The following is a 22,703-nucleotide window of genomic DNA, read 5'->3' as shown; positions in this document are numbered from 1 at the left end:
CCTTTTTTTTTTTTTTTTTTTTTGAAATGCCAGAAACCCAGAATTTTTTTTTTTTTTTTTTTTAAGACAAGGTCTGGCTCTGTTGCCCAGGTTGGAGTGTAGGAGGGCGATCTCAGCTCACTGCAGCCTCAACCTCCCTGAGCTCAGGTGATCCTCCCACCTCGGCCTCCCAAGTAGCTGGGACCACAGGTGCACATCACTGTACCCAGCTAAATTTTTGTATTTTTTGTTTTTAAGGGATGGAATTTCACCATGTTGCCTAGGTGGGTCTTGAACTCCTGGGCTCAAGGGATTCACCCACCTAAGCCTCCCACAGTGTTGGGATTATAGGTATGGGCCACCATGCCTCACCCTAGAGACTATTTTTAAGACTAGTTTTAGGTTCTCAGAAAAATGGAGAAGATAGAGATTTCCCATATCCCTCTGACCCCATACACGCATAAGCTCCCCATGATCCCCCACCAAAGTTGTACATTTGTTAGAACTGATGAACCTATGTTGACATTATCGTCATTGGATTCTCATTATCATCCAAGGTCCATATTTTACATTAGGGTTCACTCTTGGTGCTTTACATTCTATGGGTTCAGACAAGTATATAATAACATGTATTCACCATTATAGTATCATACGGAGTATTTTCACTGCCCTAAAAATCCTTCTGGGCTTTGCCTGTTCATTCCTCTCTTACTCCTAATTCCTGGCAACCACTGATACTTTTGCCTTTTCTAGAATATCATATATTTGGAATCATACAGTAGATAGCCTTTTCAGATAGATTTCTTTCACTTAGTAATATGCACTTAAGTTTTCTCCAGGTCTTTTTTTTGGCTTGATAGCTCATTTCTTTTTAGTGCTGAATCATATTTCATTGTCTTAATGAACCACAGTTTATTTAGCCATTCACCTACAGAAGGACATTTGGTTGCTTCCAAGTTTTGGCAATTATGGATAAAGCTGCTATCAACATCCATATACAGGTTTTCATGTAGACGTAAGTTTTCAACTCCTTTGTGTAAATATCAAAGAGTGTGTTTGCTGGGTTATATGGCAAAAACATGTTTGCTTTTGTAAGAAACCACCAAAATGTCTTCCAAAGTGGCTGTATGATTTTGCATTCCCACCAGCTGTCACTGCTAATTGGGCAGACCTCCTTTAGAGATGTCACCAAAGATAGTGTAATGCTCTTCACTGTAGGCATTTATGATCTATACAAGAATAACAGTGGATTCTGGGTCAGTGCCTTTATTTTATCCTGCCAAGTTCAAGAGAAAGGTTTTTTCTTATTCTAAGAGAAGACTGTTATGGTAAAGTAAAAGGAAGAAATATATAATTACTCTTCTATTGAGGAGGGAGAAGAAGGAAACACTGTGATGTAAATGGCAGAAATTCAATAATTTAATTCAAACTAAAGAGAATGGGAATGTATTGAATTCAGGAATGGAATGTAACGGGAAACTCCACTGGTGGTCTTCAGGCATGGCTGAATCCCATGTCTCAAATGATATCATCAGGAATATGTTCCTCCCATCCCTCAGCTCTGTGTTCCTTGGTGTGGTCTTTACTTTTTCCACTTGGTAATATGAATGTCCTCCAATATCCTCCCCTACTGCCAGAGATACCAGAGAAAGGAGAGCTTCTCTGATAGTTCCATCAAAACTCCCAGGGATGACTCTGATTGGTCAGCCTGCATCACATGCCAATTTTCTCGGTCAAGGAAGTGGGACCATGTGATTGACATGAGTATAAGACAATCTGTTCCTGAAAAAAAGGGTGCTGGGGGAAAAGGCAACAGATGTCCACCACAGCATGTTTTTTCACTTTACTGGTTATTATCTCTTTTTAGACTCCCTCAGCACTGGACAGCCGAGACCACGAAGGACTTGGGACCCTTTCTAGTACTTTTCTCAGGAGATGAATTAAGCTCTATAGCCACAAAGGTAATGTTGTGCTCCATCTTAAGAAGGCTGAAGGAGTTTGAAGGGGAGAGAAAGTGTGGTCAGTTATACAGCATTGGGTTTACTGCTGTCTATGGTTCTGGAAGCTTCCTCCCTGCCTCCAAGGGCTAAGATGTTTCCAGCTCCATTCCAGGATGTGCAAGGTTCTGGAAAAGGGAGTGAGTCCACAGATAAATGAACTCAGGCCCTTTTGTGTGGCCCCCCAGGCAGATGTGTGCAGACAGATATTACTTAGCTACCACTCTGCTATTAGTGTACATCTCACACGCACGCCTGTTCTGGCTCTCACACTGGCTGGTGCCCTATGCACATGCACATGTATGTCCAGTGTATGCAGTCACATGTGCAAGCGCATTTAATCCAATAACAAGTCTTTATTCATCATTACATTTGGGCATGACACTTTTCTAGGAGTAAGGCCCCAGAAGTTAGACAGTCTAGGCCAAGGGTCCTGCAAAATAAGCATGAGTTAGTCATTTGTGCTGCATAACAAAGCCACACAATCTCAAGGGCATAGAACAATTCACATATGTTTCTTGCTGCCTGATTTGTGGGTCACTGGGGCAGCCCTGCTCTAGAACTTGTTTTTCTCACCATGAAGGTGTGAAACTACCAAAAAAGGGAAGGGATAAGTACAATTCTCCTTAAGTCCTAGGTTGGAAATTGGCACGCTGTCACTTCTGCCACACTCCAATGGCCAAAGTAAGTTACATGACCAAGACCAACTTTAATGGGGCAGGAAGGAGTCTCCTTCCATGGAGGTGGAGGGCAGGAAAGGAGTGAATGTTTGCTGAATGACAATCAGATACCCCACAAAGCACATCCACACACTCTCATACCTGCACTTGCAGGCACAAGGTGCACATGGACACACATGCTCAGCAGGGCCTGAACACACACAACTTCACCTAGGATCACACGCAGCACACATTCTGAAGTCCAGTCACAGTAAAATCATATTCTGGATGTCTGAATATATAGTTATAAGCAGTTGATGCACAAATGTTTATTTTTATTTTATTATTTTATTTTATTTTGAGATGGAGTCTCCCTCTGTTGCCCAGGCTGGAGTGTAGTGATGCAATCTCGGCTCACTGCAACCTCTGCTTCCTGGGTTCAAGTGATTCTCCTGCCTCAGCCTCCCGAGTAGCTGGGATTACAGGCCCCTGTCACTATGCCCAGCTAATTTTTATATTTTTAGTAGATATGGGGCTTCACCATGTTGGCCAGCCTGGTCTTGAACTCCTGGCCTCAAGTGATCTGCCCGCCTCGGCCTCCCAAGTGCTGGGATTACAGGCGTGAGCCACCATGCCCGGCCCTGATGCACAAATGTTATATATCCATCTATTTTTTTTCCTTCCTTGTTTTTCTTATGTTTAGATGTTTATTATTATTTTTATTTTTCCATAAGGTATTGGGGTACAGGTGGTGTTTGGTTACATGAGTAAGGTCTTTAGTGGTGATTTGTGAGATTTTGGTGCACCCATCACCTGAGCAGTATACACTGCAACATATTTGTAGTCTTTTATCCCTTGGCCCCTCCCACTCTTCCATCCAAGTCACCAAAGTCCATGGTATCATTCTTATGCCTTTGGGTCCTCATAGTTTAGCTCCCACATATCAGTGAGAACATCCATATATCTATCTAATCTTAAAAAAATCAACTTCTGAAATTGAAAAAGTCTTGTATCAACACTGTGAAATCTCAAAAACACAGTGTAGAGTTAAAAAAAAACCCAGATTGCAAAAGAATATCTATAGTAGGATACAAAGTAAATAGATAAATAGTAGCTGAATTAATTTAAAGCAAATGTAAGCCAAGTTTATATGTAAGAGAAGTGTAAAAGTGAATGCCAAATTCAGAGTGACAGTTACTTCTGGGGAAGGAGAAAGGCAAAGAGTGAAGGAGGGACTTATTATTTATATTGTGATGTTTTATTTCTTAAGTTGGGTTGTGAGGACATGGGTGTTTTGTTGTATTATTCTGTATACTCTTTTTTTAAATACTGGAAATGTTTAATAAAACAAGTAATACATGCTCCTGGTTAACAAATCCCAATCGCACCAAAGGTAATAGGATGAGAAGCAAGTCTCCCTCCCACCCCAGACTTCTAGTTCCCTAGCCTCCCTCTTCAGAGGCAATTGCTGTCCCCAATCTCTTCTGCATCCTTTCAGAAATATCCTGAATACCTATATAACAAGTTTTATATAGGGATAAAAATACCTATATAACAAGCCTTGCCAACATGGCGAAACCCTGTCTCTACTAAAAACACAAGAGCATACACACACTCTTCTTTACAAAATACAAAATGGAAAATGCCATTCACTCCGCTATGCACATTGCTTTCTAAAAGTTAACTGTCTTAGAGTGGTTGCCTTCAGCCTCAGCTGCACATTAGAATCATCTGGGGAGATTCCAAGAGGGACCAATCCATGGTATCCAGCCCAGCCCGACTGAGTCAGAATCTTTAGGGGCTGGCTCTGGGTGTCCCAGGTGACTCTTAGGTACAGCCAGGGTTGAGAACTGCTGGCCTAGACTGTGACTCTAATTCTGAAGATGAGACTAGAAAGGGGAGCTACATAGGCTGAGAGGCTTGCTCTCTGGGTGAGCTGGGACCCAGTGAGGCATAGCTGTTTGTAGAGCCTGATGGATTATCTGGGCCCATGGACAGGCCTTCTAATAAAATCCCGAGTCTTGACAAAGTGTATTCGTTCTAGATGAGACATGGCACTTTCTCCAAGGCAACCCAAAGTCCCCTAAGTCCCCTCATTGCTAGTCTCCACCCAGGATGTTGAGACAACCCTTCTTCACCTCCTTTTCATGACAAATGTTGTGTTAGGCAATTCTTTTTTTCTTTCTCTTTTTTGAGATGGAGTCTAGCTCTGTTGCCCAGGCCAGAATGCAGTGGCACGATTTCGGCTCACTGCAACCTCCGCCTCCTGGGTTCAAGTGATTCTCCCACCTCAGCCTCCTGAGTAGCAGGGATTACAGGCATACATCACCACGCCGAGTGAATTTTTGTATTTTTTGTAGAAACGGAGTTTCACCGTGTTGGCCAGGCTGGTCTTGAACCCTTGACCTCAGGTGATCTGCCTGCTTGGGCCTCCCAAGTGCTAGGATTACAGGTGTGAGCCACCGCACCTGACCTGTGTTAGGCAGTTCTTGCATTGCTTTAAAGAAATACCTGAGACTGGGTAATTTATAAAGAAAGGAGGTTTACATGGAATACTATGTGGCCATAAAAAAGAATGAGATCGTGTTCTTTGCAGGGACATAGATGGAGCTGGGGGCCATCATCCTTAGCAAACGAATGCAGAAACAGAAAACCAAATACCGCATGTTCTTACTTATAAGTGGGAGCTAAATGATGAGAACACGTTGTCACATAGAATGGAACAGCAGATACTGGGGCCTATTGGAGAGTGAAGGGTGGGAGGAGGGAGAAGATCAGCAAAAATAACTAATGGGTACTAGGCTTAATACCTGGGTGATTAAATAATTTGTACAACAAACCTCCATGACACAAGCTTACCTATATAACAAACCTGCCATGTACCCCTGAACTTAAAATAAAAGTTAAATTAAAAAAAAAAAAATGAAAAGGGCCAGTTGCAGTGGCTCATGCCTGCAATCCCAGCAGTTTGGGAGGCCGAGGCGGGCAGATCACGAGGTCAGGAGATTGAGACCGTCCTGGCTAAGAGGGTGAAACCCCGTCTCTACTAAAAAATACAAAAAATTAGCCGGGCATGGTGGTGGGCGCATGTAGTCTCAGCTACTCGGGAGGCTGAGGTAGGACAATGGCGTGAACCCGGGGGGCGGAGCTTGCAGTGAGCCGAGATCGTGCCCCGCACTCCAGCCTGGGTGATAGAGCGAGACTCTGTCTAAACAAACAAACAAACACTGCCAGGCACAGTGGCTCACATCTATAATCCCAGCACTTTGGGAGGCCGAGGTGGGCGAATCACTTGAGGCCAGGAGTTTGAGACCAGCCAGGCCAAGATAGTGAAACCTTGTCTACAATAAAAATAAAAAAAAAAATTAGCCTGGCTTGGTGCTGCATGCCTGTAATCCCAGCTACTCAGGAGGCTCAGGCACGAGAATTACTTGAGCCTGGGAGGTGGAGGTTGCAGTGAGTGGAGATCACACCACTGTATTCCAGCTTGAGCAACAGAACAAGACTCTGAAAAAAAAAAAAAAAAAGAGACAAGAAAAGAGGATTGATTGGCTCATGGCTCTGCCGACTGTACAGGAAGCATGATGCTGGCATCTGCCCAGCTTCTGGGAAGGCCTCAGGAAACTTACAATCATGGCGGAAGGCGAAGGGGGAGCAGACACATCTTACTTGGCCGACACAGGAGCAAGAGCGTGATGGGGGAGGTGCTACATGCATTTAAACAACAAGATCTCGAGAGAACGCACGCACTATTGTGAGGACAGTACCAAGGGGATTGTATTTAACCATTCATGAGAAATCTGCCCCCATGATCCAATCACCTCTCACTGGGCCCCACCTCCAACACTGGGGATTACATTTCAATAAGATTTGGGTGGGGTACACATCCAAACTATATCAAATATAAAGTTTAGTAAAAACTTTGAAATAGCACCAAACCATAAAAGGGGTAGGTACACATACTTTTTTTTGTTTTTTTCTGAGACAGGGTTTTACTCCCATCACCCAGGCTGGAGTGCAGTGGCATGCTCTCGACTCACTACAACCTCAGCCTCCTGGGCTCGGGTGATCCTTCTGTCTCAGCCTCCTAAGTAGCTGGGATGACAGGCTCATGCCACCACGACTGGCTAATTTTTGTATTTTTAGTGGAGATGGGGTTTCACCATGTTGGCCAGGCCAGTCTTGAGCTCCTGACCTCAAGTGATTTGCCTACCTTGACCTCCCAAAATGCTGGGATTACAAGTATGAGCCACCACACCTGGCCTAACCTACATTTTTTTGTCGATATTACCAGATTGCTCTGCTAATAGTGCACAGTTTGACAGTCCCACGGAAAAATGAATGTGCCCAGCATTAAGTATTAGCACTTTATTTTATTTTTGACAATCTGATGGGTGAAAAGTGATTTACTTATGTTTTTTAGACTTTATTGGATTTTTATTGAAGTTGAGTATCATTTTATAGGATTCTTTATAGAGACCACATTAGTGGGACTAGGGAATAGATTTATATGAGAAGTTGCTATAACAAAGAATGAAGGCAGTAAGTAGTGTGACAGTTTCAACTCTAATTTCAATCTGTATTTAAGGGGTTTTAATTATTATTCCTCTTCTTTCATCTTCTTTCACACAGTTTCCTGAGATCCTTCTGCAAGCAGCTTCCAAGATGGCCAGGACCCTGCCCCCTAAAGAATTCCTCTGGGCTGTCTTTCAATCTGTTCGGAACAGCAGTGATAAGATCCCCAGCTCTGACCCTATGCCTAGTGAGTGTTTTCAGGGTATCTGAGCCATTGCTGACATAGTAATTAATGTTTTGGGCAGGATCCCTGACATCAAGAGGCCTCCTTATGCAGGGAACTGGATGAAATGTCTGCAAAGCAATAGAATGACAAAATCTATAGGCAAAAGAATTACACTTTTGGGTCAGGTGCGGTTGCTCAAGCCTGTAATCCTAGCACTTTGTGAGGTTGAGGTGGGCAGATCACTTGAGGTCAGGAGTTCAAGACCAGCCCAGCCAACATGGCGAAACCCTGTCTCTACTAAAAACACAAAAATTAGCCGGGTGTAGTGGTGCACACCTGTAGTCCCAGCTACTCAGGAGGCTGAGACACAAGGATTGCTTGAACCCAGGAGATGAAGGTTGCAGTGAGCTGAGATGGCACCACTGCACTCCAGCCTGGGTGACAGCGAGACTCTGTCTCAAAAAAAAAAAAAAAAAAAAAAAAAAAGAGTTACACTTTTGTAAAGTGACGTGGAATCATGTCCCATACTCCATACCCAGGCTAGTAGGTTTAATGCGTGAATATGTGTAACAAACATTTCAGTAGGATTGACTTAAAGGACCAACATGGATTAGTGGTTTAACATAGCAGTGACAGGGCCGGGCTGGCTAGATTTCACTCCTGAGTCTGCCACTTACTGGCTGTGTGGCTTTGGGTAAGCTCTTTAACCTCTGTGTGCCTCAGTTTTCATCCTTTATCAAATGGGGATAATGAAAGTCTCTACCTCACTGGGTTATTGTGAGAATTAATGGGTTTAAACCCAGAAACATGCTTACAGGAATGCCTGGCATGTAGCAGATCTTTAATAAGTACTAGATATTTTTAAAATTTGATTTTTTTTATTTTTTGAGATGGAGTCTTGCTGGAGTGTCACCCAGGCTGGAGTATAGTGGCATGATCTCGGCCCACTGCAACCTCCACCTCCCAGATTACAGCAACTCTCCTGCCTCAGCCTCCTGACTAGCTGGGATTATAGGCATGTGCCACCACGCCTGGCTAAGTTTTGTATTATTAGTAAAGATGGGGTTTCACAATGTTGGCCAGGCTGGTCTTGAACGCTGGTCTCAGGTGATCCACCTGCCTTGGCCTCCTGAAATACTGGGATTACAGGTGTGAGCCACTGCCCCCGGCCTAAAATTTGATTTTATAGAGGCAGGGCCTCGCTCTGCCACCCAGGCTGGAATGCAGTGGTGCAATCATGGTTCACTACAGCCTCGACCTCCTGGACTCAAGGGATCCTCCCACCTCAGCTTCACAAGTAGTTGGGACTACAGGCATGCACCACCACATCTGGATAATTTTTTATTTTTTTGTAGAGATAGGGTCTTGCTGTGTTGCCCAGGCTGATCTTGAACTCTGAGCCTCAAGTGATCCTCCTGCCTTGGTCTCCCATAGTGCTGGGATTATAGATGTGAGCTACCATGCCTGTCCAAGTGTTAGATATTTTATTATTATTACCATGCACCTACTAAGTGCAGACTGGGGCCAGGCATGAGGAGACAAAGTTAATCACCCCCAATGATAGTAGTTGACAGTCAGTGCTTGCTTTCATCCACCCAACAAATATTCGTTAAGCACCAATTTTGTAAATAAAGAGCTTACTTTCAAATGGAGGGTAGCAAGACAATAAATTTCCATACATAAGTAAAATATATGGTATATTGTATGAAAAGTGCCAAGAAGGAAAATAAAGCAAGGGAATGCACCACGAGTGTTGAGAGGGGACTGTCATGTGAAAAGAGAATCATGAAGGAACGTCTTATTGAGAAGGTGACATTTGAATGAAGACCCAAGGGAGAGTGGGCCATGTGGATATTTTCAATTAGAGTCTTCCAGGCAGAGAGTGCGACAGGACCACTTCCATGAGTGGGAGGTAAGGGCCAGTGTGTTTGGAGGGGAGTGAGAGACAAGGCCAGCCATGTAGTGACTGTTAAAGGAAACCCTAATGACTTTGGCTTTTACTCTGGGTGGAGGAATCGTGTGACATCGAGCAAAGAAATATCACAATTGGATTTATGTCTACCTTGGGTGATTATTCCTCCATGCATTATCTTGTTCTCCCGTTTTGTTTTTTTTTCTTGGTGAATGTGGGGTTTTATTGGGTAATGGAGGTGGCTCTCGGTGGGATGGATGGGGAGCTAGAAAGGGGATGGAGTGGGAAGGTGATCTTCCCCTGGAGTTTGGCTGTCCTGTGACCAATCTCCTCTCCAACTGTCCCCAGCCAAACTCTTCTTGGCCTTCAGATGCTCCTTTCTCTGCCATGCTGCTCTTCTGCTCCTCTTCTCTTCTATTCATCTGCTCATCTGCTTGTATGCTCATGGAGCCTGGGGTTTGGGGTTTATATGGGTACAGGATAGTGGGATGTGGCAGGCCAAAACCTAACATTTGGGCGTGAAAACGGGAATCCCTATTCCCATTTAGGGCTGCAGATTTCCAGGCTTGGGTGTTCTCTTGTTTTTTAAATGAAGGAAACTGGGGCTTAGGAGACTAAGGGACTTGTCTAAAGTCACAGAGTTAGTAAATGGCAGTTCTTGGATTTGTACCCAAAGCTGGTGGTGACCACCACTGGCTCCCACTGCCCTCAAGGTCTAGCAGTCCATGTCATCATATTGCAGAGCTCTTACTGTGTGCATGTGGTACACAAAATAAGGCTTTCCATGCTCAGGGGAAGGAAGCTCTGGTATCAGTGCATAGTTTGAGTGTTCTTTAGTTGGTTCTGGGTATTAATTGCTGCTGTGCTTTAGTGATTAATGGATTAGCAGAATTACCGCTTGGTTTTATATTAATTTGTGTGTGTGTGTTCACTCACTCCACAGATATTTGCTGAACACCTACTATGTACCAGGCTCTATTCTAAGCCCTGGACAGACACAGTGATAAGACCAAGTTCCTGATATACTAGTCAACCATTCTGCCCTCTCTAGTTCTGTGCTATCACTGATGTTGTTTTCACTAGAGGGTGGGCTGGGGGTTGGCCTAGGGAGGGATGAGTCTTTAGTCCTCTCCAAGTGGCTTATGATAAAGATGTTTGAGGACCACAACTGGCATCTTTGATCTGGTCTACTTTTGCTTCTTGATTGGAATGCAGTGAATTTCCATTGAAGGTGCAATGAGAAGAGAGAGGCCATGGGGCTCGGGAAATACCCTGGCCTTGGGTGGGGTTGGTGCATCTGTCAGCATCAGTGGTGGTCTGCTGCTAAGATAAGAAATCCAGGGTTGCTCTTAAGGATCCTAGAGTTTTCTCCCAGGTTGGGCACATCAGATCCAGCAACGACAATATCTCACTTGCATGTTGGTTGGTAACTGGTTTGAGTAGGTAAGGTTCACATTATTCAAAGACCGAAATGGATGTTTTTCCTGTTGCCAAGAGAAATGCAATGGGCTCATTTCTCTTTTCTCTTGGGATGGGAAAGCCACAACCTCCACTATGATTTTCATGGACAGCAACTCATCTTCCTGGTTTTTATTTTTTATTTTATTTTGACACAGGGTCTCACCATTACCCAGGCTGGAGAGTAGGTGTGATCACAGCTCACTGCAATCTTGACCTCCCAGGCTCAGGTGATCCTCCCACCTCAGCCTGCTGGGTAGCTGGGACTACAGGCATGTGGCACCATGCCTAGCTAATATTTTGTAGTTTTTTTTTTTTAGAGGTGAGGTCTAACCATGCTGCCCAGGCTGGTCTTGAATTCCTGGGCTCAAGTGATCCTTCTGCCTTGGCCTCCCAAAGTGCTGGGATTAAAGACATGCGCCACCGCGCAGCCCATCTTCCCATTTTTATAGGAAGGCTGCTGCATAATTTTGGAATCTTTATGCTGGGTTGCAAACTCAAAGGCATAGGGGGTAAGATAGGCAACAGAAATTGTGTATCGAGTGCTTACTGTATGCGTGGCACTGTTCTAAGTGCTTTACATATAACACATTTAGTTTTCACAACCATCCTATGAGGTGATTTTATTTCCATTTTATAGACAAGAAAACTGAAATACAGCGAGGTTAAATAGCCTTGGATTTGAATCGAAAGTCAGGACTGTTCACCACCAGCTCTTACTGCCCTCAAGGAATTTGTAGTTTAATTGTAATGTTGCTCTGCTCCTAGTTTGTGCATGTGGATGTGCAAAAAGCTGGCATTTCCATGACTTTGTTACCCAGTAATTAGCAAGAAATGGCAGAAGTGGGATTCAAACTGGTCCCTGGGCTCCTGCTCTCTGCTTTTACTCTGTAGTCCCTTCCATGCATAAATCTGACTGGCGAAGAATGTTACTCATTTCAATACACTAACATTTCCTGAAATTCTCTTTCCTCTTCTCCTTCCCTGCATCTCTCCTTTCTTCAGGTTGCCATGGAGTCGTGGCCCCCTCTTCTGATGACATCTTCAAGTTGGCCGAAGCCAATGCCTGCTGGGCCCTGGAGGACCTGCGGTGCATGGAGGAAGACACATTCATCAGGACTGTGGAACTGCTGGGAGCTGTCCAGGGTTTCAGCCGGCCTCAGCTGATGACCCTGAAGGAGAAAGCAATACAGGTGAAGCCCACCTCAGGGAGGAAACATTAAACAGAGGAAAAAAGAAAAACACCAAAACCAGTTCAGCATTTCTGCACATAGAGCCCTCCTCGAGCAGTTTTCCCATACATCATCTTGAAATTTTACTGCATCAGCTCAGTGATATTGTGATCTCCTTATCTGAGAAAGGAGGAAATTTCCAGTTCCTCCCTCTTCGGGCTGTGGCAGAGAATGGGATGAGATGTGTCTTGGCATCTAGCAGATGCTCAGTGAATCAAGTTCTGTGGATGTCCCTGTGCCTCTGACCAAGGTGGTTTGCAGGAATTAGGCTTTATTCCTTCACCTGGAGAGCCCCAGCTGCTGCTCACAGCAGGTTTTCTCAGAATCATTTGCAAATTTGTCTGAAAATATAACAGAAAGGAGTAAAAAGAGGACTGGAAGTAGCTTTCCATCTTTAAGAAGGTCCCTTTGTTGGCTGGGTGCAGTGGCTTATGCCTGTAATCTCAACACTTTGGGAGGTCGAGGCGGGCGGATCACGGGAGGTGAGGAGTTCGAGACCAGGCTGGCCAACATGGTGAAACCCTGTCTCTACTCAAAATGCAAAAATTAGCCAGGCGTGGTGTCATGTGCCTGTAGTTCCAGCTATTCAGGAGGCTGAGGCAGGAGAATGGCTTGAACCCGGGAGGTGGAGGTTGCAGTAAGCCAAGATTGCGCCAGTGCACTCTAGCCTAGGCGTCAGAGCTGATACCTTGTCTCAAAAATAAATAAAAATAGGCTGGGTGCAGTGGCTCATGCCTATAATCCCAGCACTTTGGGAGGCGGATCACGAGGTCAAGAGATCGAGACCAGCCTGGCCAACATGGTGAAACCCCATCTCTACTCAAAATGCAAAAATTAGCCGGGTGTGGTGGCATGCACCTGTAGTTCCAGCTACTCGGGAGGCTGAGGCAGGAGAATTGCTTGAACCCGGGAGGCGGAGGTTGCCGTGAGCCGAGATTGCATCACTACACTCCAGCCTGGTGATAGAGCGAGACTCTGTCTCAAATAAATAAATAAAAGGAAAAGGTCCCTTTGTGGCCTGTTTTAGCTTTTCTTTCTTTTTTTTTCTTTTTCTTTTAAGACAGAGTCTTGCTCTCTCGTACAGGCTGGAGTGCAGCAGCGTGATCTGTGGTTCACTGCAAACTCTGCCTCCCGGGTTCAAGTGATTCTTGTGTCTCAGCCACCTGAGTAGCTGGGACTACAGGCACAAGCCACCATGCCTGGCTAATAATTGTATTTTAGTAGAGACGGGGTTTGTTTGGCCAGGCTTGTCTCAAACCCCTAGCCTCAATAGATCTGCTCACCTTGGCCTCCCACAGTGCTGGGATTACAGGCATGAGCCACTGCACCCAGCCCTGTTTTAGCTCTTTACATGGTTGTGGAATATCTAGTTACCCTCAAGGGTTAAACAATTCAATGTCTTAAAATTATAAATATAACTGTATTTATGTATTATATGAGTACTTCAAGTTTATTGTAGAAAAGTCAGAAAATAATAAAGAAGAAAATCAGTGATAATCTTTTACTCACTGTTGATATTTTGATAAGCACTGTTCAGCAGATAAGCACTGTTGATATTTTGGTATATTCACTTGAAGCTTACCACACTCCAAAACTATGTATATAAAAAATATTATTTTATCTATTTCATACATATATCTCATGTTTTACAAAAATGATATTATACTTACCTACTATTCAATAACTTGCTTTCTACACCCAACAGTACAGACTGCATATTTTTTCATATCCAAAATGTACATCTATGTCAGTATTTTATTTATTTATTTATTTTTTGAGATGGAGTTTTGTTCTTGTTGCCCAGGCTGGAGTACAATAGTGTGGTCTTGGCTTACTGCAACTTCTGCCTCCCAGGTTCAAGCAATTCTCCTGCCTCATCCTCCCAAGTAGCTGAGATTACAGGCATCCACCACCGTGCCCGGCTAATTTTTGTATTTTTAGTAGAGATGGGGTTTCACAATGTTGGCCAGGCTGGTCTCGAACTCCTGACCTCAAGTGATCTGTCTGCCTGGCCTCCCAAAGTGTTGGGATTACAGGCGTAAGCCACAGCATCTAGCCTATATCAGTATTTTAAATAGCTTTGTAATACAATTAGCCTTCCATATCAATGGGTTCCACATCTGCAGATTCAACCAACCTCAGGTAGAATGTATTTAGAAAAAATGCTCCAAATAACAATATAACAATAAAAAACAATACACATAAAAATACAGTAGCATTTTTGACATAACATTTTGTACATATTTACATAGCACTTATATTGCATCAGGTATTATAAGTAATCTAGAGATGATTTAAAGTATACAGGAGGATATGCATAGGTTATATGCAAATACTACACTATTTTATATAAGGGACTTGAATATCCATGGATTTTGGTATCTTTAAGAAGTCCTGGAACCAATCTTTGGTGGAGGTATCCACAGGGGCAACTTCATTTTATTTATGGTTAGTTCTTATTTATTTAGCTAATTGTTAGACTTTCAGGTTGCATTAAAAAAGTGCCTCAATGTATGCCTTTATACATATACTGTTGGGTACTTGTCTCATTTACTCAGGCTAAATTCCCACAGGTGGAATTTCTGGGTCAAAGAATATAAATACTTTAAAAGCTTTTGATACAGATAGCCAAATTGCCCTCTCAAGAGTATGTACCAACTTATATTCTCAACTACAACAAATGAGGGTATCCCTTACCTTGTATCTTTCCAGTATCGTAAATGGTGATAAGTCTTTATACTTCTTGACATGTGATGAATCAACATGGTCTGATTGTTTTTAATGTATATTTCTTTAATTATGACTGAGAATAAACTTTTCCCCATACATTTAATTTTTCTTTTGTGAATTCCTTGTTGATGTCTTTTGTCTATCTTTTTTTAAAACAAATATAGTCATCTTTTTATTATTGATTTAAAAGAGAGTTTTATATTAAGATTTACCCTATGTCTTTTTAATTTTTATTTATTTTTTATTAAGGGATAGTTGACAAATACAAATTATATATATTTATGGTGTATACATATATACAATATGATGTTTTGATGTATGTATACATTGGGGAATGGTTAAAGCAAGCTAACATGTCAATCACCTTTCATACTTGTCCGTTGTCAGTTTTTGTTTTGAGAATATTTAACATCTACTCTCTTCACAATTTTCAACCATTCAACACATTATTATCAACTGTGGTCACCATGCTGCACAATAGGTTTCCCTATGTCTGTTTTATTTTTATTTCTTTGAGACAGGGTCTCGCTCTGTCACCCAGGCTGGAGTACAGTGGCACCATCTTGGCTAACTGCAACTTCTGCAAGTGACTCTTGTGCCTCAGCCACCCAAGTGGCTGGGATTACAGGTGTGCGCCACCATGCACAGCTAATTTTTTTTTTTTTTTTTTTTTTTGTATTTTTGGTAGAGGCAGGGTTTCGTTATGTTGGCCAGGCTGGTCTTGAACTCCTGGCCTCATGTGATCTGCATGCCTTGGCCTCCAAAAATGCTGAGATTCCAAGTGTGAGCCACTGCACCTAGCCTCCTTATGTCTATTTTAGATACTGCCTTTGTCCATTCAGGCTGTTATAACAAAATATCATAGACTGGTAACTTATAAACAGAAATTTATTTCTCACAGTTCTGGGGGGTGAGAAATCAAAAATTGAAGCACTGGCAGATCCAGTATCTGGTAAGGACTTGTTTTTCATAGATGGTGCTTTCTCACTGTGTCCTCACATGGTGGAAAGGGACTAGCTTGTAGCTAGCTCTCTGGGGTCTCTTTTACAAGGGCACTAATCCCACTCATGAGGGCTCCACCCTTATGACCTAATCATCTCCCAAGGCCCAACCTTCCAATACTATCACATTGGAGATTAGGTTTTAACATATGCATTTTAGAGGGGCACAAACATTCAAATCATTGTAAATACCACCACCAGTGTTCAGTCTAATCTATTTTCTTTTTTTGCCTAAAGGTTTGGGACATGCCATCTTACTGGAGAGAACACCATATCGTCTCCCTGGGGTGCATTGCTCTGGCTCTTAATGAGAGTGAGCTGGAGCAGCTGGACCTCAGCTCCATAGACACTGTGGCTTCCCTAAGCTGGCAAACAGAATGGACCCCGGGACAGGTGGGTGGATGTTTCTGGGTCTTTAACTATTCCATATTTATAAGAGCTGCCTTCATATCCTTACTGCTAATTTCCTCATCATGGTCATTTTTGAGTCTGTTTCTGTTGACTGATTTTTCTCTTAGTTATGAGTCATATTTTCTTTTTTTGTTTGCAAGCCTAGCAATTTTGATTGGGTGATGAGCATTGTGGATTTTACATTGTTGAGTATTTGATTTAGTTGTATTTCTTTGAAGAGTATTGGGCTTTGTTCTGTCATACACTTAAGTTACTTTCAAATCAGCTTGATCCTTTTGATGCTTCCTTTTGAGTTTTGTTAGGGTAAAACCAGAGTGACCTTTATTCTGTTGTTAATTTATCATCATTACTGTGACATGATTCCTTTGAGGATGTTACCTAATGCTCCATGTATTTCAAGATCTCTCTACTTTGGCTGGTGAGAATGTGAACTATTTCCAGCTCCATATGAGCTCTGGAAGTTGCTCAGCCTAATCCTTTCTGATTACTGATGACTCTTTTCCTGCCTATGTGGAGTTTCACTCTTTGCATGTGCAAAATAGCAGTCAGTACTAGACATCTCTGCAGCTTTCTGGAACCCTCTGCAGTTTCCTCCTCTCCAATACTTTGCCCAAGTGATAAGTGCTGTGGCCTCTCTGAACTTGGATCTCTGTATCCTCAACTCAGCTGGGCCACTGGGCTTGTTTTGGTTCCTCTTCCTGATCCATGTCTTGGAAACTGCTTTTTGGCAGTAAGTGAGGGTAATTTTAAGGCTCATCTTGTTTGTTTTTCTTCTTCTGGGATTATGATTCTGTTGTTCCATATCCAGATGCAGTTGTCTTATATATTTTGTTAAATTTTCTAGTTGTTTATGGTGGGTGGACAATTCCTATGTTAATTAATCCTTCATGGGCTAAAGAAGAAGTTCTTCCCAGAATTTTAATTGTTTTGATTGGGAGAGAAGTTTAGGGTGTCTAATCCACTGTACTGCTGGAAAGGGAAGTGTTAGCCCTTCCATGTTATCTTCATTCTTAGGCAGCTCTCTCAGTGGTCATTTTCAGCACTAGGCTTATATACAACCTAATTAACAAGCCCATAAAAATGTGCCTCTTCTTTATTAGTTTTTGGAAAAGCCTCAGCATTGACTCCACTCATGTAGTTGCCCGCCCCTGAGCAACCACTCTGGTCTGGGGTTGAATATGTTGGTTGGCGAGGCCTGCATCAGGGAGCGGAGTCCATCTTATCACCATCTCATGACCACATGAGCCAAGTGGGGAAGGATATGTGGTAGGCTGATTAAGGTCCCCCAAAGATGTCCATGTCTGAACCCCTGGAAGCTGTGACTATGTTAACTTATGGAGCAAAAGGGACTTTGAAGATGTGATTAAGGATCTTGAGATGGGGAGGTTATCTTGGATTATTTGGGTGGGCCCAATGTAATCACAAGGGTCCTTTTAAGAAGGAGCAAGGAGGGTCATAGATAGAGAAGGTGACATGATAATGGAAGCAGAGGGACCTAGAAAGAGATCTGAAGGTGCTCTGCTGCTGATTTTGGAGATGGAGGATGGGGCTATGAGCCAAGGAAATGCAGGTGGCCTCTTGAAGCTAGAAAAAGCAAGAAAATGAATTCTTCTTAGAGCTCCCAGAAGGAACCCATCCTTCTAGTCCATTTTAGGACATACAGTCTCCAGAACTATAAGAGAATAAACGTGTATTTTTAAAGCCACTATGTTTGGGGTAATTTGGTAGAGTAGCAATAGGAAGCTAATAGAGGGTAATTTTCCAAAGAAAAAGTGTGGACGCTGAGCAGCCAAAACCAATGAATGTCCCCCTACTCTTTTGAGCTTTTTGTAATCATGGTGGCCATGTTTCATAACTCTGAGTGGTGCCATTCAAACAGAATACAGTGTGAATGGTGCACCCCTGGAGCTGGGCAACATGCAGATCCTGGCCATGAAGATTACATGAGTTAATACTTGAAAACATTTTGAACAATGTCTGGTACATAGTAGTCAATAAAAATTGGCTGTTTTTATGTTGATATTGACATCATTGCATTGTCATCATCAACATTATCATCATCATTACAGCCCCTTTCTCTGGGTTAGTCTCCTCCTTTGCAAGATGAGAGGGTTAGCCCCAACAATCTGAGGTTCCTTCCAGTCTGATATTCTATAATCCCATGGTTCTTTGACTCTAAAACTGGTTTTGACTAGTTTGAGAAGTGCCACATCACACTGTGCTATTAAAATCATTCTATTTGCAGTCTTGGAGAAACAGAAAAATACATCCGGAAACTAGGGTATCTCCTTCCCTTTGCACCGATTTTAATTCTCATGGATGGCAGTGAGATTTATCAATATGTTTGAAGAGGATATGAAAACCTAACACTTGCATGTATCATTTGTAGTCAGTTCTTCAACTTAAGCTCCCAATCAACCTTAAATGCATGTTTCTAGATTAATAGTCAGACCTGACGGAACTACATTAACAGATAGTTCAGCTCAAAAACCAATATAAGGGAAGAAACTATTATAGAAGCCAGAGGGATGAACAGAGAGATTGAAATCTTAAAGCTATTCATTTTTCAACGGTTAATATTGCCTAAAAGTGTTGGTATTAATTGTCTTGGAATCATTACATATACACTAGTCTCATCACTCAAGGAAATTTATTTTAACTTATCACCTTGCAGGCTGAGCTTGCATTTTCCGGGTTTCAGTGGCAAGGACAATTTAATACCATATCTTCAAAGTAATTTCATTTAAATTGTATTTTTGCACTTTCATTTTAAAGTGAGCGTGCCTGATAGTTGAGGAGCCCAAATTGCTCTGAGTCAACTAGTGAAACCTGATTGTGAAGACTTAATAAGAAAAATTTGAAAACTAACTTGAATCTCCATTTTTTCTCCATAGCCAAACACCTTCACTGGCTAAGAGTATAGGCCCTGGAATCAGACTGCCTGGGTTTTGATCCTAGAACCATCATTTTCTTTTCTCTTTCTTCTTCTTCTTTTTTTTTTTTTTAGAATGAGTTTTGCTCCTGTTGCCCAGGCTGGAGTGTAATCTCCACTCACTGCAACCTCTGCCTCCCGGGTTCAAGCAATTCTCCTGCCTCAGCCTCCTGAGTAGCTGGGATTACAGGCATGCATCATCACACCCTGCTTATTTTGTATTTTTAGTAGAGACGGGGTTTCTCCATGTTGGTCAGGCTGGTCTCCGACTCCCGACCTCAGGTGATCTGCCCGCCTTTGTCTCCCAAAGTGCTGGGATTACGGGCAGGAGCTACGGCGCCTGGCCAGAACGATCATTTTCTAGCTGTGTGATCTTGGCCTAGTTACTTAACCTCTCCTTGCCTCAGTTTGCTCATCTGCAAACTAGGGATACTATTAATACTTACCTCATAGTGTTATTTAGGAGGATTAGATGAGATAGTATGTGTAAAGTGGTCAAAGTGGTGCCAGCACACAGTATGCACTCAAGAAATGTTAGCTACAATAAATGTTAGCTATTACCACTTTGGATATACAGTCCCATTAAGTCAAAGACATATAAGTCTAAGCATGGTGTCACTGCATCCCCCGCCCCCATAGTAGCTGTGAGCTTTGTAATCATGGAGGACAACTTGATGAGGACACTGACCAGTCCGATTTTCAGAAACATGAGAAATCTTCCTGAAGCCAGTCTATTACATGAAGGCAGCAAAATGAAGCATGTCAAATAATATATATTGCCCACGACTTTTGTAAGTCATCACTCAGATGTTGTTTCATTCATTCATTCATTCATTCATTCATTTACTTACTCAAGGAGTACTTATTGAACTCCTACTCTGTGGCAGGCATTATGCTAGGTGCTGGGGACTCATTGGTAAACTACCTGGATATGGTCCTTTTCTTTTGGGAGCCTACTTGGTGATACAGACAAAAAAGTGAGTAATCAAAGTGAAAAATTTGAAAAATCACGATAAGTGATGCGGAAAATGGACAAGGTGCTCATGGGAATAGTGGGAAGAAGGGCTGTTTGAGATGAAAGAGTCCAGAGGGCAGTTTTCTCTGAGTAGGTAGCATTTAAACACACCTGAGGGGTGGGAAGCACCAGCCCATGAAGATGGAATTTCATTGCAACATTTCACAATCTTCCTCAACACTTTCTCTCAACACCTTAATGATCTATATTGTGTGATGGTGATGACTAACATTAAACAGAGATGGGGGCTGGGCATGGTGGCTCATGCCTGTGATCCCAGCACTTTGGGAGGCTGAGGTGGGTAGATCACTTGAGGCCAGGAGTTTGAGACCAGCCTGGCCAAAATGGTGAAACCCTGTCTCTACTAAAAACACAAAAAATTAGTTGGGTGTGGTGGCGGGCGCCTGTAATCCCAGCTACTTGGGAGTCAGAGGCATAAGAATTACTTGAACCCTGGGGGATGGAGGTTGCAGTAAGCCAAGATCATGTCACTGCACTCCAGCCTGGGTGACACAGTGAGACTCTGTCTCAAAAAAAAAACAAAAAACAAAAAAAACAAAGAGAGTTGGGAAGATTGACTATAGCCTGTGATTTTCGCTTCCACTTAGAGGTCTGTCCTTGGATATCTCCTCATCTTTGCCTTGTGAGGTCTTATAATCTCTTTTACTTGCTCCCATGAGCACTGAAGGAACCAGACTTTATTTTGTGAGACAGAGTCTCACTCTGTCACCCAGGCTGGAGTGCAGTGGCACAATCTTGGATCACTGCAACTTCCACCTCCCAGGCTCAAGCAATCCTCCCACCTCAGCCTCCCAAGTAGCTGGGACCACAGGCACGTGCCACCACACCTGGCTAATTTTTGTATTTTTTTGGTAGAGACAAGCTTTCACCATGTCGGCCAGGCTGGTCTTAAACTCCTGACTTTAAGTGATCCTCCTGCCTCGGCCTCCCAAAGTGCTGGGATTACAGGTGTGAGCCACCGTGCCCAGCCCAGACTTTATTTTGTAGCTGATCTTCATAGGATTGGCTTGGATGCCTCCTCAGGTCCTACATAGGTAGATAAAATGAATCAGCACATGTTTAGTTACAAGTGGCAGAAAACCCAACACAAACTGGCTTGAACAAATAAAGGGGCTGGGTGCAGTGTGCAGTGGCTCATACCTGTAGTCCTAGAACTTTGGGAGGCTGAGATGGGCAGATCACTTGAGGTCAGGAGTTTGAGACCAGCCTGGCCAACAGCGAAACTACTTCTCTACTAAAAATACAAAAATTAGCCAGGCATGTTCACGCCTGCCTGTAATCCCAGCTACTGGGGAGGCTGAGGCATGAGAATCGCTTGAACCTGGGAGAGGGAGGTTGCAGTGAGCAGAGATCATGCCGCTGCACTCCAGGCTGGGTGACAGAGTGAGACCTTGTCTCAAAAAAAAAAAAAAAAAAAAAAAAAAAAAGGAATTTATTGACTCCCATTACTGGAAAGTTCAGGGGTAGTGTTCAGATACAGCTGGATCCAGGATCTTCAACACTCTGGGTGGGAATCTGTCTCTTATCATGTTTTTGAACTTTGCTTTTCTTTGTGTTGGCTTCATTGAGAGACAGGCTCTATGCCTGCATGTGGTAGGTTCCAGCAGATCCTTGTGTATATCCTTCTAAGTTCAAGTCCAGAGTAAAGAAAGCTCTTCCCCTAATGCTCCACTCAAAGTTCTGGTTGACTCTGGTTAAATCACATGTCCAATCCAGAACCAGTGACTGCAGCTAGGCTAAGGTATGAATTGAAATTCATCACTCCTGGAACTTGGTGCAGTTAGCTTTGACTGAACCACATGAAGCAGGAATACAAGAGAGGTGGTTCTCCAGAGGAAGTTATGAATGATGAATAGCCACTGTGCTAGAATTATGGAGACTTATGTGTCAGCCGCCTTAAATCAAGGCTTAGTTTAAAATAGTTTAACACCAAAGCATTTTGTGTGCTACTCTTGGAATTGAAGAGTAAACATTGGAATTGAAGGGGTAAACATATTTCTGTAGGACCATAGAGGAAGAAAAAAATCATTCTGGCTGAAACCTCATGAAGAAGGTGACATTTGAGTTGAACCAAAAAAAAAAAAAAAAAAAGAATGTCTGCACTTGGAAGTGCAGAAGGGCATTTCAGATGAAAGGACTGGTTTGAACAAAGGCAAAGAGACAGGAAATTATAAGGTTTTTTTGGAGGTTGTGGAAAGGCTGGGTGCGGTGGCTCATGCCTATAATCCCAGCACTTTGGGAGGCCGAGGTGGGTGGATCACTTGAGGTCAGGAGTTTGATACCAGCCTGGGCAACATGGTGAAACCCCGTCTCTACAAAAAATACAAAAAGCCAGATGTGGTGATGTGCACCTGTAATTCTAGCTACTTGGGTGGCTAAAACACGAGAATTGCTTGAACCTGGGGAGGTGGAGGTTGCAGCGAGCTGTGCCACTGCACTCCAGCCTGGGTGACAGAGCAAGACTCTGTCTCCAAAAAATGAAAAAAAAAAAAAAAAAGGGAGAAGGAACGTTGTGGAAAAAGATGCTGGAAAAGTTTGGATCCTGATGCAGAAGAAGTTGTATGTCCAAACTGTTTGAAGGTCATAAGAGTGACTGAAGGAAATAAGCAGCAGAC

At 43.0% G+C, this 22,703-nt stretch overlaps 1 protein-coding gene across 3 annotated transcripts in view; it reads left to right on the top strand.

Annotated features, from left to right (window-relative positions):
- The first annotated feature begins 285 nt into the window (after window positions 1–285).
- LOC745403 (otoancorin-like) overlaps window positions 286–22,703 on the top strand; it is a 32,812-nt gene continuing 10,394 nt past the window's right edge. For 2 of the 3 annotated variants that reach the window (XM_054669111.2, XM_054669113.2), the window contains exons 1-5: window positions 286–994; window positions 1,847–1,940; window positions 7,268–7,397; window positions 11,752–11,939; window positions 15,947–16,102. In XM_054669111.2, the coding sequence (XP_054525086.1) occupies window positions 7,301–7,397; window positions 11,752–11,939; window positions 15,947–16,102 (441 nt within the window). In that variant the 5' untranslated portion in view covers window positions 286–994; window positions 1,847–1,940; window positions 7,268–7,300. The remainder of the gene's footprint in view (window positions 995–1,846; window positions 1,941–7,267; window positions 7,398–11,751; window positions 11,940–15,946; window positions 16,103–22,703) is intronic. The other variant, XM_054669112.2, reaches the window with a different exon arrangement.

Source organism: Pan troglodytes, chromosome 18 (genome assembly GCF_028858775.2).
Source record: "Pan troglodytes isolate AG18354 chromosome 18, NHGRI_mPanTro3-v2.0_pri, whole genome shotgun sequence".
Classification (NCBI taxonomy): domain Eukaryota; kingdom Metazoa; phylum Chordata; class Mammalia; order Primates; family Hominidae; genus Pan; species Pan troglodytes.
Note: the sequence above shows the minus strand (reverse complement) of the source record. Positions and strands in the feature narration are given on the sequence as shown.